The sequence below is a fragment of the Bos javanicus genome, chromosome 24 (assembly GCF_032452875.1).
Source record: "Bos javanicus breed banteng chromosome 24, ARS-OSU_banteng_1.0, whole genome shotgun sequence".
NCBI lineage: Eukaryota > Metazoa > Chordata > Mammalia > Artiodactyla > Bovidae > Bos > Bos javanicus.
The window spans coordinates 3760000-3780578 of record NC_083891.1 but is presented as its reverse complement, the minus strand read 5'-3'; the positions used below and the strand labels follow the sequence as shown (position 1 = coordinate 3780578).

The 20579-nt window shown below is 40.0% G+C and overlaps 1 protein-coding gene across 1 annotated transcript in view; it reads left to right on the top strand.

Moving 5' to 3' along the window:
- Nucleotides 1-20579, top strand: part of ZNF407 (zinc finger protein 407) — a 388042-nt gene that overhangs the window by 259080 nt on the left and 108383 nt on the right. Inside the window, exon 8 of the mRNA XM_061399513.1 lies at nucleotides 3981-4159. Coding sequence (XP_061255497.1) covers nucleotides 3981-4159 — 179 coding nt within the window. The remainder of the gene's footprint in view (nucleotides 1-3980; nucleotides 4160-20579) is intronic.

The window sequence follows — 20579 nt, the reverse complement described above, 5'->3', positions numbered from 1 at the left end:
ACATGGGCATAGAACAAACCTACCTCAACATAGTAAAGGCCATATATAATAAGAAGCCTACAGCAAACATTATTCTCAATGGTGAAAAACTGAAAGTGTTCCCCCTAAGATCAGGAACAAAACAAGGGTGTCCACTTTCACCACTGTTATTCAACATAGTTCTGGAAGTCCTAGCTACAGCAGTCAGAGAAGAAAAAGAAATGAATCCAGATTGCAGAAGTAAAGCTCTCACTATTTGCAGATGACATGAATCTGTACATAGAAAATCCTAAAGATAGTATCATAAACAAAAGAGAAAAAAATATTTAGTAGAATTGTTTTCTAAGCTTCCTTCTCATTAAGTTAAATAACATAAACTTAACTTATTATTTTGTGTTAATAAGCAGCAAGTTAATAAGTAGCAGTAACATAATTTTGTGGTATTCTGGAAGACTTTGTCATTTGTTATTTTATTGATTTATTATTTTAAAATGCAGTGCCTCTGAACTGAATAAGATATTTCCCTTATCACATATTTTAAGAAGCCCCAAAAATCAATCAGCTCCCATCTCTGGTCCTTTTACTAATTGCCCAGCCAAGGCCATACTTATATATAGAGAGAGAGCTGCCTCGAGACTTTCAACATATTGTATTTCAAAATTCATTTGAAATGTCCTCAGACTTTACACTGCCTTCCTCATAAACTCAGTGCTTGCACTCGTGGGCCCAGTAAGTCCGGCCTGAGCACCTGTTCCCCATGAGGAGCCTCCAGCATCGCACTGAGCCATCTCACCTCCCATGGAACCATGCCCCCCCCACACACACCTCCCGCTGAGCACTGCTCCATCTGTTCTTTCTCTTGCACCTCACTGTTCTGATTACTACTGCTTCATAGAAAGTTCTGTAATCAGAAAGCATGAGTCCTCCAACATAGTTCTTTGTGAAATTGTATCAAGTCTTTTAGGTTCTGTGCATTTCCATATGAACTTTAGGATCAGTATTTCAACTTTGGTAAGAAATCCAGCTGAGATTTTGATAGGATTGTACTGAATCTATACATCAATTTGAGGAGTATTGCCATCTTAATAATATTAAATCTTGCAGTCTAGGAACATGAGGCAAAAATATACTCTTTACCTTAAGAATCAGTGTCAAACTAAAAATACATTCAGTCGCTGATTCCTAATAATTGAATGCCCTCTTCACATCACTGCTATTATTTCCTGGCAAACCAAGGTTGGACCTTGTTTGATATAATGTTTCAGACCATCGTTACTTCCCCTGCCTGACCTGTTCTTCATTAGTCCCTCTTCAATTTACCATTCTTATTACTAGTTGGAAGTTCTCTTAGTATTTGGGGAAAAAACCTCATTTGGGGGGCTGAGTATCATTCAGAACTGCTTGGCTGATGTTATCTAGCCTACTGATTGTCAACTGAATGTTGCACCATTGCTACACAGTCAGCTGTCTGTCTCAGGGTAGTCTCCAGTGTGGGACTACAGTCTGCTGGACTCTGTAGCTGCTGTAAATGATGTTAATACAATATGTTAGAGCTTCTGCTTTTTAGGCTTGGACTGCAATAGTTTGATTTCAGAGTTGTTCCTTTTTATCTCAATATTTTAAAAAAAAATTTGTGTTGTATGACATCAGAACAGATGATAGCACACAAATATGCCATTATCCATGAAATATACCTTTTTCAATTGCAGATAGACATTGACTGTATTTTCTTCTCATTTGCATATATTTTATGTTTCTTAGATGTGTGTATAATATAGATTATATACACACACATTTATTATTTACATAAAATCAAGTATACGAATAGTATGTATATCACAAATAAAAGTAAATAGGTATAAAATATATGTATAAAATGATCCTGAACCTAAAACACCAAGTCCCACACCACATCTCCTTTGTTTTATTATATATTATATATTTTTAGATGAAAGAAGCTTCTCTCCTTTTTAGCCCTCCCTCTCCACTTTTACTTGCTTCATTAATAGTCCCCTGATTGCTAGATTCCACATGCGGTTGATGTTCTAAGAGATACTGGTTTATTTGTATCCAAGATACACGTCTCAAAAACAAAATACTCTCCTTTCAAAGTCATCTCTTCCTTCCTTCATCAAAGATTAAGTATCATTGCTTATACTGTCCCCCATTTAAGTGGGCACTGTACCCTGAAATGTGTGTATTTTGGTAATTTTCATTCCCTGACCAGCGATTGTCCTTGATGGCTCTTAATGCCTTGCTTCTCCATAAAGGGAGAATGTAGGTGGCACCAGAGAATCAGCAGTCCTAATTAAGTACAGTAGCAGACTTGTGCTCACTCCCCAATGTCAGCAAACATTGTGAATTTAGGACTGTCTGTGCTGCCATGGAAAGCACATGGGAGGTGATCTGCAGACTCAGGCAGGGATTCGGCACGGCTCACCCCCCAGCTGGGGAATCCACACCTGGCCTCTTCCTTTCCATCATCACAGGGTGAGCGTTTCTTTCACCTGCCTTCAGATGGCCTTCTGTGTTACCATCTTGGTGCAGAGCTCCTGTAAAGCTGGGGATGGTAACCACATATGTATTCTTCCCCAGCTCCCCCAGGTGCGTCCCCGGGTGCAGTTATGTGTTACACACACGCATGATTCCGTTTAGCAGTGCGGGGCCGTGCGAGCCACAGACAGCCTCCGTGTGCAGCCTTCCGTCATCTGTGTGTTGTAAGATGTGTTTGCTAACTCCCTACAGTGTCCTAAGTTTATTTTCTTCAAATCAGCCTACAGGATTTTGTCCTTCAGCAGTACTGGCAGGAAAGACTGATAAACGCAGTGCTTTCTTTGGAATTTCATTTCGCTCTGTCGGAAAGCTGAAGCCGTCACACACACACACCTGCTTGAATCTGTGTCGGGCACACACACACACACACACCTGCTTGAATCTGTGTCGGGCACACACACACACACACACACACACACACACACCTGCTTGAATCTGTGTCGGGCACACACACACACACACACACACACACACCTGCTTGAATCTGTGTCGGGCACACACACACACACACCTGCTTGAATCTGTGTCGGGCACACACACACACACACACACACACACACAACCTGCTTGAATCTGTGTCGGGCACTTTCTGGTAATGTTCTAACAACAACAGAGACAGAGGGGAGGCAGCGGTGTGTGTGTGGACGGGTCTGGGCTCAGTCGCTGACCCGTGCTGGGAGGGACAGGAGCAGACGGAACAAACACTCTGCCTCAGCAGCCGCCGCCTGTGCCAGAGGTTCTGGTCATCTCAGGCCTGGCACTTCGGCATCCACAGGAAAGCAGTGGGAGAGGAGCCCACTGTCAGCGACAATTTCGTGTAAAGGACTCGGGTCCTCCACTCTTTATTCAGCCCATCCCTCTTGGAAACCTGCACCCGTGTAGAAACCTGACTGGCTTTAAATAATGCGAGGTGATCAGGGGATGTTTCCAGCAGGTACTTTGGAGCTGTTGGGCAACTTTGCACGTTGCCCAGATGTGAGGTGAGGGGCTGCTTGCAGCTACGTTTCTGTCTTCAGACGGTTTGAGAGCTTGACTTAGGAGCTGCTCTCGTGACAGAACTAGAAGCCCAGGCGCCTTTGTTTCCTTGGTGCTCCAGTTCAGCGGGAGTGGCAGGCCTTCCCTTTGCACGGCTCCTCATGGTGAAAGGTGTGTTCTTGGGATTAAGGAAGGTCCTTCACTGCCCTCAAGTGGTACCTGAATAATTTGTATTAAAATCGTAGAACTTGGGGCTTTGTGTTTCCGGTTCTGCATAGAAATGAATGGCTCAGATAAAAGAGCAGCCTGGAGATTAGCACCCAGGAGACGAGTGTTCCCGCCTCCTGGATTAGCCACTTAGCACAGTACCTGACACTCCCGAGGCCTGTGTGAGGGTCGCTGACATCCTGGTTTGTGGTCCGACGTTAGTGATGTGACCTTACTTCCACTTACTCTGCTTTCTTACTTCATAGGTCAAACTGCGCTGAAAACATCCGCAAACACATCCTCCACACGGGCAAACACGAAGGCGTCAAGATGTACAACTGCCCCAAGTGTGACTATGGCACCAACATCCCCGTGGAGTTCCGGAACCACCTGAAAGAACAGCATCCGGACATCGAGAACCCGGACCTGGCCTACCTGCACGCAGGTAGGAAACGAAAGCTGCTGTGTGAAACGCTTCGCTCGTCGCAGGGGCTGTCAGGCTGTTTGTGCATTAGCAGTTATCTAAACATGGCAGCATGTGTGACAGTATCCGCTTCAAGACTGATAAAAAAGTACACTTGCTCTTGTCCCCTTGACTGTGAAAGCAGGTCTTTTCCATTCTATTCGATCAGGAGCAAATATGGTGAAATAATCTCCCCACAGTTGTTAAGAGCAAATATTCCAAACGCAGTTGGACTGTTGTGGGTGTCTGAGCTTCATATTTTGCCTGATGATAAGGTTTTTAACATTTTCAACAAATGTTTGTGATTTGAATTGTTATGCCCAGTTCCTTGCCCCATGGTTTTCCAGTAAGTACTGGAAGGGGAAGCGTGTGAGTGAGGAAAACAGGAGAACCCGGGAGGGGCAACAGGGCGCCCTGCATCCCAGGCATCAGCAAGGACTGTCGCGCAGGGTGCGGGCAGCGGTGATGGCAGGGGCGGCTGAGATCGCCCCTGCCTCATTGGAGTGGCCATCAGGTGCTGCGGGAGGAGCAGCAACGCAGCCCCAATGCAGGTTAGGCACAGGCATGCCTGCAGCCCAGCCTGGCATTCAGAGAACCAGAGGGCCTGGGTGTGAGTTCTGTGTGGGCAGCCAGGGGACGGGTGGCGAGGGTGGGGCCTGTTAAGGATGCATCCCCTACAGGACGTCTAGAGGAAGTTCCTAACCAGAGCCCAGACAGGACTGGATTTAAATAATGCAAGGTGATCAGGGGATGTTTCCAGCAGGTACTTTGGAGCTGTTGGAGCTGTACTTAAACTCTCCTCCCCTTCCTGGCTGGGTGGGTTACAGGCAGGCTTACCACGTCACTGCAGGTTTATTGGACGTAAATCGACGTGGTGGTATCTGTGTAAAGGGCCATTGTGAGAATTTAAAAAGATAATTGGCTATGAAGCTCTTAGCAGGCACAGTGCAAAGGATTGTGGGTGCTGCTGCTGCTGCTGGCCCTGCGACACTAGTGCCTGAAAGTCGTGGGAATCCCACCGAGGGCAGCGCTGCCCTTGCAAAATGTGTCAGTGACGTGTGCTCACAGAACGTCTGCGTGAAGGAGAGAGAGCTCCATGGGTTAGAATAACAGTCCTGATACATTTGACATTGCATATAACGTTGTTATTTGTTTTCCGCTGATACGTTCTTTCAGATTTCTCTATGCTCGTATGATCGACTCTTTTAAGTCACAGTGAAGTGTCCTATTTAGTCATCTCTGCTGTACCCAGGTCTGTGTTTGAAAAAGAAAAACGGGGTCAATACTCTTTTCTTTTTGGTGAGGTTGTTACTGAAAAGCTTTTGAACTAGACAGATTATCAGTTTTAGTTCACAAAAACAGATAAAGTCAAATTGAAATATCTTCTGGCCATCAGTACCTGTGGGTTCTTTACTGTTACGGATGCATGAAAATGCAGATGTCAGAAAACGTTGCCTAAAAGCTGGGACTTCAAGAAATGGCCAGGTGACACCATCTGAATTGATGGTGGGTTGTCAGCAGTGTAGCATTTTCAAGGTAGTTTCCAGTGCCTGCTTCTCAAGATGCAGTATTGATGTATTCTGTCTCTTTCTTCCATTGTACCAATTAGGCATTGAAACTAGGTCATTTTCCTAAAATAAGGTATCTCTAACTTGTTAGATGAAGTAAACAGCAAAGAAAGGGGGAGGGAGCTAATTGCAAACCAAAGAAACACGTTGCTTTTGCTTATGCCACTGCTGCCCTAGTCATGCAGTATTCCTTTTGAGATATCATTTGTATAAAAATTTACTTAGAAAACTTATTCTAGTTGGTTTGTTTATGTGTGTATGCTCTTATGCATAGAATCCTAGGTTTCTGTTTGTGTTTCTGTGTCTCTGTTAGAACCTTTCTCTCCATAATTAATAATAACGTTCCTCAGTATTTTTACAAATGAATCCTTGGGTTGTTTATTCCACCCTGTGCAGGGCAGTATCCCTCTTCAGTAATATATTTGCTTTGATAAACTTAGCTCAGTTCAGAGAAAACTTTTAAAGGGCAGAGTTTTTAGACTGACTTGTTAACCTTGTAGTTCTAAGTCATCTGTAAGCCCTTCCTGAGTATGTGGGAGGCGCCTTCCTCGATGTGAAGGGGAGATACTGAAGCAGCTGGGGCTCCTCTCCTCCCAGGCTGTCTGGTGAAGGATTAGGCAGCACTTGGGGTAAATCTATGATGGATGGTTCCCGGGAAGGTCCAGAGGTGGCCTGGACTCCTCAGAGTGGTTTATGGCCCTGACCTGATGGCGACTGGCAGCTGCCTTCTCTGCTGTCAGGACTACTGATCTGTTGAGAATTATGTGATCCAAAGTTCAGTGACGCATATGAAGCAGTTCTTTTTAACCACTCAAAACATGTAAACAAATGCACTTGCGATCTGCCTTGGCTCTCCCATGTGGCTCAAACATCTCGTGGCCCCGTGAGAAGGAAAACATTAAACACCGGCAACAGAAAATATTGTATATAATGTCATTGGGGTATTTTAAATTTTTGTTGAGATGCTATTTGGAAGTGTGTATGTTAAATGAGCTCTTGGGTTTTGTTTGTTTGTTTGTTTTTAACAAACAGTTCTGTAGAGTGTTTCCTGCAGTTGTGCGTCCGCTGGCGGGGCCTCCGGGGCGGCGTCCAGCTGCCTTGCAGTGTCCCGTGTGTCTGTGCGCGTGGCCCTCAGGGCAGGATAGGTTGAGCTTCAGCCCTCATTCCCCTGTTGAATGACTTGGGAAACCCTGTTGTAACTGTATGGGTCTCAGTCTGTAAGCTGGGGATGACAATGCCTGCAGCACATTCTTATAAGATCTAACAGAGGTGGTACAGTGTGTAAACTGTTGGACATGATAATGTTTGGCATCCATGTTTGCCCAGCTTTCTTCTTCTCTGTTTGCTTCTGTTGATGATTAATTGTCTTTTTTCTCAATTTTTGGGGGGAATTAGGAGAATGATTTTGATATAATTTACCATTTCATACTCCCAAGAACTAAAGGCTGTATGTGAGCTTTAATTTCAGCTATAGCTTTTTTGACTAACAAGATACAAGTGGCTATTTATTTTTTGAATAAAAGTGGATTGTTTAGAAATCCAAGGCATTTAGGGATCTTCTAATTATCTTTTTGTTAACTATTGAAATAGTAATAAAACTGATTTCTAGCTTATATCTGCTGTGCTCACAGCACAGAGTCTGAATTATTTTAATCCTTTGAAATTTGTTTATACTTTCTTTATGCCTAGGATTTGGTAGGTTTTGGTAAATGTTTGAGATACTAGGAAGTTTTGTGTTGTTCGGTGCTGTATTGTGTTTCTTGTATATCACTTACCTCATTTGTTAACTGTATTGCTCAGGTTGTCTCTTTCTTACTGATTTTTTCAATGCTAACCCAATCAACTGTGTTAAGAGAGGTAAAAGCTGCCCACCATGATTGTGGGGTGTCTGTTTTTCTGTTAATTTTGATTTTACATACTTTAAAGATAAATCACTGGGCACTTGGAACTTTAAGTTTGTTTTCTACACATACCCACCCGTGATAAAGAAAAAATACGTAGTTCTCTATCACTGTTGTCACTGTGAATGTTCCTTTTTATCTGTAGTAACACTTCTTGCCATCATTCTGTATTTCATATTAACTATACCAGCTTCCTTATAAACAGCATGTAGCTGCATTTTGTTTCTGCTGTCACGACTTTAATCTTTAACTTGAAATATTCTTTTACTTTATTATTTATACTTAATATATTTATCAATGTACTCATCATAGTCAAAACCCCAAACTACTGAAACGTCCACCAGGTAGAGTGTAGAAAGGTTTGCGAGTTTACCCAACGGAGTACTTTACAGCAATGAGAATGATTGAATTACATTCACAGCATGAATAAATCTCACAGTCGTATCTTTGGATGAAGTTAGCCAAACAAAAAGGAGCATATTCTGTATGATTTCATTTTTCATTAAATATTAAAACAACAAAGAGTATTCTGTGGTGTTAGAAACCAGAGTCTGTTTTCCTTGGGATGAGAAGCAGTGGTGTGGTTCTGTTTCTTATTTCTAACATTGGGATGAGGTTGTTTTCAGCTGGAGAAAGTTCTTCAAGCTCTTCTATGAGTTGTGTACTTTTTAAAAAACAGGTTTCCCTTAACCCTAAATTTCTAAGGAGGTTCATTTAGGTCCATTGTAGATCTACTATGATGAGATTTTTACAATCACATTAATCCTCCAACATTGACGTCAAATTGCGAGTGGCCAGAATTTTTCTGTCATTTTACATTACAGTTTTTTTATTAAGTGAAATGTGCTTCATCTCAAAAATGACCTTTATTTGAGCTTTACGGTTTTAGCTATTGTATTTCTCCCATCTCTCTTATCCATGAATAAGCTTGGTGTTCACTCACTGCACCTTGAGAAGGAATTAAACACACTGTATGTGTGCAGTTCAGGTGACCTTCAGTTAGACTTGGGTGGTTATATCTTAGAATACTTTAAAATAACCCGAAAGGAGGGAAGACAGAGAAGAGGAGGTGAAGGAGAGGGCAAAGGAGGTATGCCAGAGCTCCGCTGATCATACTGACGAAGAAGATCTTTTTCTCACAAATTCCAAGGGACAGCCTCCACATGACGCCTCAGATTGGAACTGTGCTCACTGTGTGTGTGTGTGTGTGTGTGTGTGCGCGCGCACACAGATGCCCCCTGGGGGCCCGGCTGTGGCCGGGTCAGGCACTGAGTGGAGACTAGGAGTTTGGCTTGGTTGTTCCATATTCTCCCCTGAGAAGCCTGAACTTTAAATTTAGTAAATGTTTATGCCTTTTTCAAAGGTAAGAGTCAGATGGTGATCTCTTTTCAGGGGACATTAAGTATTAAGTGATTGCGTGGTACTTTTCCTAATTTCCTTAGCCCAGGTGGCACAGTTGGTGAAGAATCTGTCTGCCAATGCAAGAGACCCAAGAAGCGTGGATTCAGCCCCTGGGTTTGGGAAATCCCCTGAAGTAGGAAATGGCAACCCACTCTAGTGTTCTTGCCTGGAAAATTCATGGACAGAGGAGCCTGGAGGACCACAGTCTGTGGGGTCACACAGCCGGTTAGCGACTGAGCACATAGCACCACTGGGTTCCTTAGTTTTTCTGCTGTCATATTTTTTAATCATATTTGTATTGATATTTTTTTTTAGTTCTTATATATATATAGTCATTTACATTATATATTAGATTATTGCCTGTGCAAGATGATAGCCCATGAATCTATCAAACCCTTTTCACAAATTAGGATTTTTTATTCTTCAGTAAGGCAGTCAGCTTTTAATTCTTTGTGATGTGTATTATTTAACTGCATTCCCTTGCATTTTCCTCTTATCAAGTTATAAGAATAAAAATGTAAAAGCTTGACTGTTATCAAAATTCCAAATCCCTTTTCTTTTTAATGGTAAGCAATTCAGTACCATTTAAACTATTTTTAACTGATTCCTTAATTCTATCCAAGTGCATCGCTTTATACTTAGGAAGATTAAATTTCATATGCCACCTCTGAGGCCATTTGCTTAATCTATCACAGTTAAGATAAAACAGCTGTAACCTTTTGTATCTTAACCATTCCCTCTCATTTACTAGTATATTCAAATTTCCTAATATAAAAGGTTTTCTTCATCATTAATTAAAAACGTTAGCGTTCTGATATATGAAGCTTTGTGGAATGTAGTCTTTCCTGAATTCTTTGGCCCTCTATTTTTAACCCCCTTACTTTCATCCCCTTTTGTTAGTTGGGTACCCTGACACATGCCATGACATTTTGTACAATAATTCATTTTATGAAAAGGTCCAAAAATCTCCAAAAATCCTGACAGTTTCTCATTGGTTCTCCCTTACATAAACCAATTATTACTTCAACTTAAAAAGGAACGAAATTTTTTCTGACATGATTGCCTTTGGTAAATCCATGCTGACTCACTCCTATTAAATTGTACTTCTCCAAATGTATCATTAAGCTCATCCATAAGTATCATCTCAAATTTATTTCCTAATATAGATGTTAGACTTACAGCTCTATAATTTTCAGCCTCTTATCTCTTTCTTTTTAACCTTCAGACTGGATTCCTTGTTTTCCAGTCTCCTAGTACTTCACCACTTAACAAAAGACTTCCGAAAGTAATTAACAGTTCAACAATTTGATTCCTTAACCTCAGACATCATCCATGGGTTAATTTACTATATTTCTTAACTGCTGCTAAATGTCTTTGCTTCTTTCAAACTCCTGTCTGCACACTCCGGTGCCTTCTGTGAGGCCACGTCTGTCCATCATGGCATGGCAGATTTGGTCTTTTGCTAATTGGCCTTTCTGTTCTCTCTCTCTCGCTCTCACTCCTGTTGGAATTCCTAAGTTCAGGAGTGTCTTATGTTCTTTGTAGTCAATGGGTGAATAATGTCAAAGCACTATTTTTCCATCCATCTCCTTTTTTTTTAGTGCTATAATTGCTCCCCCGGACCATCTTATCAGTAAACATGCTGTTTACTGGTAATAAGTTAAGTTGACTCTTCAAGCTCTTCATCGTTTCTCTTTTATTGAGTAATATACTGATAGAGGTTTTTTCAGAACTTTCTAATTATGCATTCTTAAATATTTGAAAATTTAATCTGCTGAAGAATAAATATGTTCTCGCTAACATGTCTCCAGTATGTCTAAAAACTTCCTGTATTTGCAGAGCACCATGGAACAGGTTAAAGAGATATTTGTGCCTGGATGTGTCTCTCTGGCCACTCTCTGCTGCTTCCTTCCTGTGGTGCTCCACACTGTGAAGGGTATGGAGTCCTGTTTTAGACGGTTAGTGTGGAGAGCTGAAGAACTCTATTATTTTACACATTTTTGCCTTTTCAGTTACAAAGAAAGAAGGGTAGTGTCTGTGCCAGATTTTTCTTTAGATCACTAAATCCTCAAAGCAAAATTCTTTGGTAGGTGTTACTCCCAATCTAATGATTTAAAAACAAGTTAACTTGCCCATTGAAATCCATGCCCGTTTGTCTTTAAGAGTTTTCCAGTTACATAACTGCATATTCAGGAGCTTTAAAAAGATCAGCTTCTATGCATTAATGAAATTCTTATTGTGGAAGCCTGAATACTGAGTTTTAAGACACCAGATAATCTGAAAACAAGTACTAGGAAATAGCAGAGTATAATATAATTTTAAAAAATTCATACGAGGGATAAATGTTTTCACGGTACTTTTACTCCCTGGTATAGAACGTAGCTGATGGTTGGGTGGATGGATGGAGTCAAATGAACTTGGTTATAGTGTCCTGACTATTGCAGTTGAAATGTGTGACTTTAAACAAGTCTCTCAACCTGTATCTGTATTCTCAGCTGCAAAATGTCTAGCAGTGTTCAGCCTTTCCTTTGAATATGAAGTTGAAATTAATACATATGAAAGAGCTTTCAAAAGTATCATTAATATTGAGATTTTCTTTGAAATAAGGGTATTAGGCTTTGTTATTGCTGTTTCAGTAGCAAGAAAATATTGGGAAAGGACTAGATGAACTTTTACATTTATTTCAAGTTGTTATTGAGGATAATGTCTCATAACTATATATGTGTATCTGTATTACATGTGTAATACATGTATTAATGTTAATCAGAGCATATATCCAAAGTTAGGGCTAGAAAAGGTCTACATGAAATTTTATTTAGAGTAGAAACTTTTATTATTTGAATTATTTCTATTCTTTGTATATTGCCCACTATATATGGTCTTGAAATGTCCTTTCTAGTGTATAATGTTCTGTGAAGTGCTTAGTGGCATTCACAGCATTTAAAGTCAGAGTATACAAGTAATGTACAACTTTTGCTAGTAATACCTAATAGAATTCACTGAAAATATCTGACGTTTATGTAAACCCACTTAGTTAATTATTTCTGATGGATCTCAAGCCTCAAGAGCCCTCAGTCTCATTTCCTAGCTACATGATCATAGAGAGAAGTTTTAGAGTGATACTTGATTTTTTTATTTTCCCAGAAAAAAACTCTATCCTCTTTTTGAAGGGAGGCCTTGCTGAGTGTAATTAGCCTGTGTAATTCAGAACCACATGGAAACTTTTTCTAGGCTGCGTTCCTCCCTGCTCAAGGTTATACAGGCACGTGCCAGGATGGTTGCCTCATCAGCACACAAAACTGTGATCTTATCTGGACCAACATTTGCAGCATTCATGAACTGAATTCTGAAAGTTAAAATAGTTTAGAAACAAAGCTGTGATCTTATCACCTCTGACAACTTCATTTATCAACATTTTAAGAGAAACAAAAATTGTGGAAAGTTATAGTGGTCCAGTATGTTTTTATCAGGTAATTGATGTGGCTTTTTTTTAATATACAGACCTTTTATCATCTGTTTAATTCAATATAACTTATATTTCTTAAAAATTTCTTTGCCCTCCCAGACATATGCTGACCCCAACTAAAGTGCAGGTTTCTAGGAGGAGACAGGGAGGTGTCGACAAGCGCACCTGTTGATGCTGCTTCGCAGCTGACTGTCTCCTGCAAGGCGTTTAGTGACGAACAGCATCACAGCTCCTTCAGAGTATGAGGACAGTTAGGTGTCTTCTTTAATTGGCTTTGAAGTTTAGTTCCAGAGATGTAAAAATGCACATTATTATTCATTTGTAATTTCATTTATTTCTATTTTTAGCAAGCAAAATTGCCATTTAGCAAGTTTGCCTTGTTTTAAGTTTTTATTTTGAAATAAACTTACAGAAGAGTTACAAAAATAGTAGTGGGAAAGTTCCCATATAGCCTTTACCCAACTTCCATAAGTGTTAGCATTGTGTAACCACAGTGCAGTTACCAAAACCAGATGTTGACATTAGCACAGTACTGTTTTCTAACTCTATGTTCTTTATTCACATTTCACCAGTCTTTCCAGTCTGCTGTTTTTCTTTTCCACAGTTCAGCGCACGAATCAACACTCCCTTCTGTTGTTGAGTCTCCTTAATCTTCTCCAGTCCGCAGCAGTTTTTCAGCTTTTCATTGTCTTATGTGACCTTGGCACTTGTAAAGAATATGAATCCGTTATTTTTTAGAATATTTCTTAATTTGCATTAGACTGATGCTTACTCATGACTCGGTTGAGGAGCTTTAAGAATTCCTAAGAATAGATATGGAGTGTATCGAGGGTTGTTGCTGTTCAGTTGCTAAGTTGCGTCTAGCTCTTTGCTACCGTGTGGACTGCAGCACACCAGGCTTCTTTGTCCTTCACTATCTCCTGGAGTTTTGCTCAAACTCATTTCCATGGAGTTGGTGATGCTATCTAACTGTCTCATCCTTTGCCACCCCCTTCTCCTCTTGCCCTCAGTCTTTCCCAGCATCAGGGTCTTTTCCAATGAGTCAGTTCTTTGTATCAGATGGCCAAAGTATTGCAGCTTCAGTCCTTCCAGTGAATATTCAGGGTGGGTTTCCTTTACGATTGGTTTGATCTCCGTGCAGTCCAAGGGACTCTCAAGCGTCTTCTTCAGCACCACAATTTGAAAGAATCAATTCTTCGGCACTCAGCCTTCTTTATAGTCCAACTCTCACATCTGTACATGACTACTGGAAAAACCTAACTTTGACTATACTTGCCTTTGTTGGCAAATGATGCCTCTGCTTTTTAATACGCTGTCTAAGTTTGTCATAGCTTTTCGTCCAAGGAGCAAGCGTCTTTTAATTTTAAGGGTATGTTAGGACTAATGATGTAACGTGGACCAGTTGAGTAAGACGGCATCTCTATATTTCTCTACCACAAGCTTACTATTCCTCCCTTATTAATTAATACATATCTCAGGGCAGATACATTCAGATTATGCAAATAGCCTGTTTTCCCTAAGTATTTACCCACTAATTTTGACATTCATTAGTGGATCTTGACTACAGCAAGATCTGTGGTGTTCTGATGGTCATTTTCTCTTTTCCTCATTTCTTCTACATTTAATTGGAGTTTTTCTGTAAGGTGTATCTGTTCCTTCCCTACCAATTATTTTTTGCTCTATTAATTTTTACCAGTATGGGCTTATCTTACTCTGTGGTTTATAGTCATGTTTCACTGTTATTTATTTTCTTGCTCAAACTGCTTCAACTTTGGCCATTGCAGACTCTTTCAGGTGGGCTCCTGTGCCCTCTCACATGCCCCCACCCTTCTGTAGGCATCTGTTTACTTTCTGGCACCAAAATGTGCTCCATGTTCATCTGGTGGTAGAATCAATCTCTTTTTAGGAGCCTTGGTTCCTTTTACTGGAGAAGGTATTTAGAAAACAAGAGACATCTGCTGGATGCACGCCTGGCTTCTGCATGCGGTTTACTTGTTGGTCTTGTCTTAGGAGACAGAACTAGGAAATGGGTGTGTGCAAGCTAACCCCTCCACTTCCATAAATATTCATCATTTTCTTTGTCTAAAACATAAATCATCTTAGCTATAAAACCCTTAGAAGAGAACGTATAAACAATTTTTTGTGACTGTTGATTAAGCAGTAATTTCTTGAATATGACACTAAACCATGGGCTTTATCAAAATTGTTGGGGGAAAAAACAATGTGCCTTAAGGTACACCATCAAGAAGATGAAAGCAAAACCTACAAAATGGGAGAAAAACTGAAATCTATCTGATAATGGGCTTGTATTCAGAATATGTAAGGAACTCTTTTAATTCAACATTATCAAGGCAAATAACCTGATTAAAAAATGAGAAAAGAATCTGAATAGCCATTTCTTCAAAGAAAATATATAAATGGCCAGTGAGCACATGAAAAGATACCCAACATTGTTACTTGTTAAGAAAATGCAAATCAAAACCATCATAAAGTGAAAGTGAAAGTCACTCAGTCATGTCTGACTCTTGGCGACCCCATGGACTATACAGTCCATGGAGTTCTCCAGGGCAGAATACTGGAGTGGGTAGCCTTTCCCTTCTCAAGAGGACCTTCCCAACCCAGGGATCAAACCCAGGTCTCCCACATTACAGGCAGATTCTTTACCAGCTAAGCCGCAAGGGAAGCCCAAGAATACTGGAGTGGTAGCCTATCCCTTCTCCAGCAGATCTTCCTGACCCAGGAATTTTTTGAAATATTTGCCTCTTTTTTCCTTGGACTATTATCGAGAATTTTTTTATGTTGATATATTTTGATATAAGGCCTTTGTCAGATATATGTGAAACACTTTTTCTGAGGTTAACCCTTTTTTTCCTCTTAACAGTGTCTTTCGTAGAGGAAAAGTTCCTTTATGGCTTACACTTTTGTAACAGTATGTAAAAACTCTTTGTCTAATGTAAGTTACCAAGATTAACTCCTGTGTTTTCTTCTAGAATCTTTATGTTTTTATATTTTATATTTAGATTTATGCTGTATTCTGAGTCAGATTTATATAACATGAGATATAGGTTAAGATTCTCTGGTTTCTTTAATATAGGTGTCATTTTTCAAGCAGTCTTTGGTGAAAACAGTATCTTTGTAGAATTGCCTTTGCACTTCTGTTAAAGCAGGCACTGATGTTTCTTTAATCTCATTTGTTTCCTCTCTATTACCATCGCAATTTCAAAATTAAGCATACATGGGTTTAAAATTTTATCCTTGGAGTCCCATAAGTGGACACGTGTGTTTTCCTTCAGTGTTATGTGCCACATCACTTCAGTGGGCCAAGATCTGATAGGAACTCACAGAGAATCCGTCTGATCCGTCAGTGTCTTGTCCTGCCCTTGACTGCCTTCCTGAGGAAAGCTTACTGTGCCTGGTGATTGTTTAAACCAATCACTCAAAACTCTTATGAACAAATAAAACGAGATATTCACATTTACATTCAGACTATAATAAGCAGAAATTCTTATTTCTTAATCCTTTATATTAATGAATAAGAAAAGGCTTTTACTTTTTGCTTATGATTCTTCTCTGGTTAGCTTTGCCATCATTTAAAATATTACTCACCAGTTTTATATGTTGTATTCATCATGTTTTTCTTACTATCTAAGAATTCCACTTTAAAAAATTTTGTTCTATCAGCTCACACCCATTAGGATGACTACTATATAAAAAAGAAAAACAGAAAGAAAAGAAAAGAGCAAGGATTGGCAAGCATGTAGAGAAATTGAAACCCTTATGCACTGTTGGTAAGAATGTAAGTTGGTACAACTGCTATGGAAACAATATAGTTGTCTCTCAAAAGATTTTAAATAAAGCTATCATAAAGCAGCCACGGAAGTAAAAGCAGATCTCATGGTATTTGTAAACTCACATTTATAGCACAATTATTCACAGTGGGCAAATGGTAGAAACAACCCAAATGTCCATTAATGAATAAATATATAAAGAAAACGTGATCCATCCATATGATGGAATATTGTCCACCCTTGAGAAAGAAGGAAATTTTGACTCAGGCTACAACATGGATGAATCTTGAGGACATTACACTCATTGAAATAAGAAAGTCACAAAAGACAAATACTGTAGGACTGCCGTCACATGCGGTCCCTAGACTAGTTAAGTCTTGTGTAGATACAGGAATAGGGTGGTGGTTGCCAGAGGCTGTGGGGCAGGAGGGTGGGCGATGTTGTTTAGCAGATGTAGTTTCACTGTTATGGTAATATGGAAAATTCTGGAGGTTGATCATAACAATGTGAATGTACTTAACCCTACTCAACTGTACACTCAAAAATGGCTAACATGATAAATTGTGTATTATGTGTATTTTACAACAGTTAATATTTTTTAATTATAAGTAAAAAATCCTAGTTACCCTTGTCTTCCATATTTTCTGCACATACCCATATTAGAAAATATTAAATAGGTGTTTCTGTTGGTGAGGTATCATAGGGAATGCTGGGCTCCCTAGGTGGCTTGTTGTTGTTGTTGAGTCACTACGTTGTGTCAGACTCTTTGCCACCCCATGAACCATATCCTGCCAGGCTCCTCTGTCCATGGGATTTCCCAGGCAGGAATACTGGAGTGGGTTGCCATTTCCTTCTCCAGGGGATCTTCCTGACCCAGGGAACGAACCCAGGTCTCCTGCATTGGTGGGCAGATTCTTTACCACTGAGTTACAGGGAAGCCCTTAAGCCCAGGTAGCTTCAGTTCAGTTCAATTCAGTTGCTCAGTCGTGTCCAACTCTTTGCAACCCCATGAATTGCAGCACGCCAGGCCTCCCTGTCCATCACCAACTCCCAGAGTTCACCCAAACTCACGTCCATCGAGTTGGTGATGCCATCCAGCCATCTCATCCTCTGTTGTCCCCTTCTCCTCTTGCCCCCAGTCCCTCCAGCATCAGAGTCTTTTCCAATGAGTCAGCTCTTCACATGAGGTGGCCAAAGTACTGGAGTTTCAGCTTCAGCATCATTCCTTCCAGAGAACACCCAGGACCAATCTTCTTCAGAATGGACTGGTTGGATCTCCTTGCAGTCCAAGGGACTCTCAAGAGTCTTCTCCAACACCACAGTCCAAAAGCATCAATTCTTTGGCACTCAGCCTTCTTCACAATCCAACTCTCACATCCATACATGACTACTGGAAAAACCATAGCCTTGACTAGATGGACCTTTGTTGGCAAAGTAATGTCTCTGCTTTTGAATATGCTATCTAGGTTGGTCATAACTTTCCTTCCAAGAAGTAAGCGTCTTTTAATTTCATGGCTGCAGTCACCATCTGCAGTGATTTTGGAGCCCAAAAAAATAAAGTCTGACACTGTTTCCACTGTTTCCCCATCTATTTCCCATGAAGTGGTGGGACCAAATGCCATGATCTTCGTTTTCTGAATTTTGAGCTTTAAGCCAACTTTTTCAGTCTCCACTTTCACTTTCATCAAGAGGCTTTTTAGTTCCTCTTCACTTTCTGCCATAAGGGTGGTGTCATCTGCATATCTGAGGTTATTGATATTTCTCCCAGCAATCTTGATTCCAGCTTGTGCTTCTTCCAGCCCAGCGTTTCTCATGATGTACTCTGCATAGAAGTTAAATAAGCAGGGTGACAATATACAGCCTTGACATACTCTTTTTCCTATTTGGAACCAGTCTTTTGTTCCATGTCCACTTCTAACTGTTGCTTCCTGACCTGCATAGAGGTTTCTCAAGAGGCAGGTCAGGTGGTCTGGTATTCCCATCTTTTATGGAATATTCCACAGTTTACTGTGATTCACACAGTCAAAGGCTTTGGCATAGTCAATAAAGCAGAAATAGATGTTTTTCTGGAACTCTTCTTGCTTTTTCGATGATCCAGCGGATGTTGGCAACTTGATCTCTGGTTCCTCTGCCTTTTCTAAAACCAGCTTGAACATCTGGAAGTTCATGGTTCACATATTGCTGAAGCCTGGCTTGGAGAATTTTGAGCATTACTTTACTAGCATGTGAGATGAGTGCAATTGTGTGTGCAGGTAGCTTAGAAACTATTAAATAGGTGTTTCTGTTGGTGAGGGGTCATTAGGGAAATGGGGGTCCTTGCCTTGAAATTCCATGGACAGAGGACCCTGGTGGTCTTCATGGGGTTGCAAAGAGTCAGACATGACTGAGCACACACGCACACATTAGGCAAGGGAGTTGATTGGGATGGAGAAAATGAAAATTGAAAAGTTAATAGAGAAATTATACTAATGGGCTGGAGACTCTGAAATTAAATAGGCCAAAAAGATGTTATGTGATACATGCTAATCAGGATTTGAAATATATAAATCAATTGAATAAATTTGCAAAGTTTGTAATTCAAGATAAATATGGAGCAAAATATTTTAGCTTATAGACGTGCTTGTACTTTCTTATTTTTTCCTTTTTTTCTATTTCTAAGTAAGATTAAAAGCAAATACATTCTTCTGATAGATGAAGTTCATCATAATACAGTAGTCACTTAAATCACCTAATAGCTTTTATTGCAGCAGAATATAGCATAGCCCCAACTAGATGAAGTAGTGGTTGTGACGGCTGGTCTAGATCCTTCTTAAAATGCTCTGCTCAGACGGTTGTCACAGCTATTAGTGCCACTCGTGAGGAGCTTGTCAGTGTGATTGGCAGAGGTATTCTTTCATCTTGTGAAAAATCGTAATTTTGATGCATGCTTAAAATAAAAACCTGGCATAAGTGACTTCCTGTTTATAAAGGAAAAGGCAAGGCTCCTTTGCAGTTAGTGTAAATTTTTAACATTGAATTGAATATAAAATTTAATTTTCTTTTTACTGAGAGAGAACTGTTTTTTAAGGAACTGCCTTTCAGGATTTCCTCCACGTTGGTTGTCTGGCTTACTAAGTTAGAAAGAACTATAATTAATAATCGTTTATTTCCAGATATTGGCAAGGTCAAATTTGGATTCTGTTGGCTTAAACAGAATCTGTATCTCAAAGTAATGAAACAGATCCTTTTGCATCTTGGAGTAACGTTTATGTCAGTTAATCTCTTTTAGTGATAAATGTCTTGGAGTGATTAAATAAGTTAATATTTGTAAAGTACTTAAAGTAGGGCCTGGCATATGTGAAGTGCTCTGTAAGTAATTAATAAAATATTGAACTGAAATAACTCTGTGTGTTCTAGATTCTTTTTAATTGTGCCAGTAGGGGTTGCTCTTGAGTGATAAGAATAGATATTCTGATTTATATTTGGTATGAACATAGTGACCTGCATCACTTGCATATTCATATGTATACATACCCTGTTCTCTTGATTACAAACAAAGGCTGCTTCTAATAAATGGATTTATTTGCTTTAAAGACTTGATTGGTATAAAATGACAGGAGACAGGAAAATTCCCAGGTAGTTCTCTTGAAACTTTAGAATACTGTTTGGTGATATTACACTTGGTTTCACCTAAAGTTTCTTTTTTTTTCTTTAAAAAGTAGCACCCTCATGACATTTCCCTCTTATCAGACAGTTACGTATCATAGTTTAACATTCTTTATCTTTGTAACTAAATATTTATTGACTCTTTTGACATTTTTATAGAGCATCCAGTCAACACTGAACTGTAGTGCCTGGTGTTTTACAAATAATCAGTGAGTAGGATTAGGTTTGTTAGATTAGAGTTGATATTCAGAGCAAACTTTGCATTGAAGTGAAGGGCAGACTAGGTGCCATGTGTGGCCCCTCTTGAGCGAATTTAATTGTATTGCTATTTATTGACTTGTAAGCACTCTTGCTACTAAAACAAGTGTTGGAAATAGAGTTTGCAGCAGTGATGGAAAGGTGACTGTAAGTTTTGCACCTCAAGTGTCAACGAAGATAATTTATCTGAAGTGCAGGAAGGCAGGCTGAAGTGTACTTGACTCTGTGAGAAGTGAGCAGTTAGAGAGGTGGGAAGAGGAGACAGGCTCAACGCGAGAGGCAGGAGTGGCCCTTTGGGTCAGTGAAGTGGATTATGAGGGGATGGAGTGGAAAAGTTGGACTGCTTAGAACATGTAGTAAAATGCAAAGAATCAA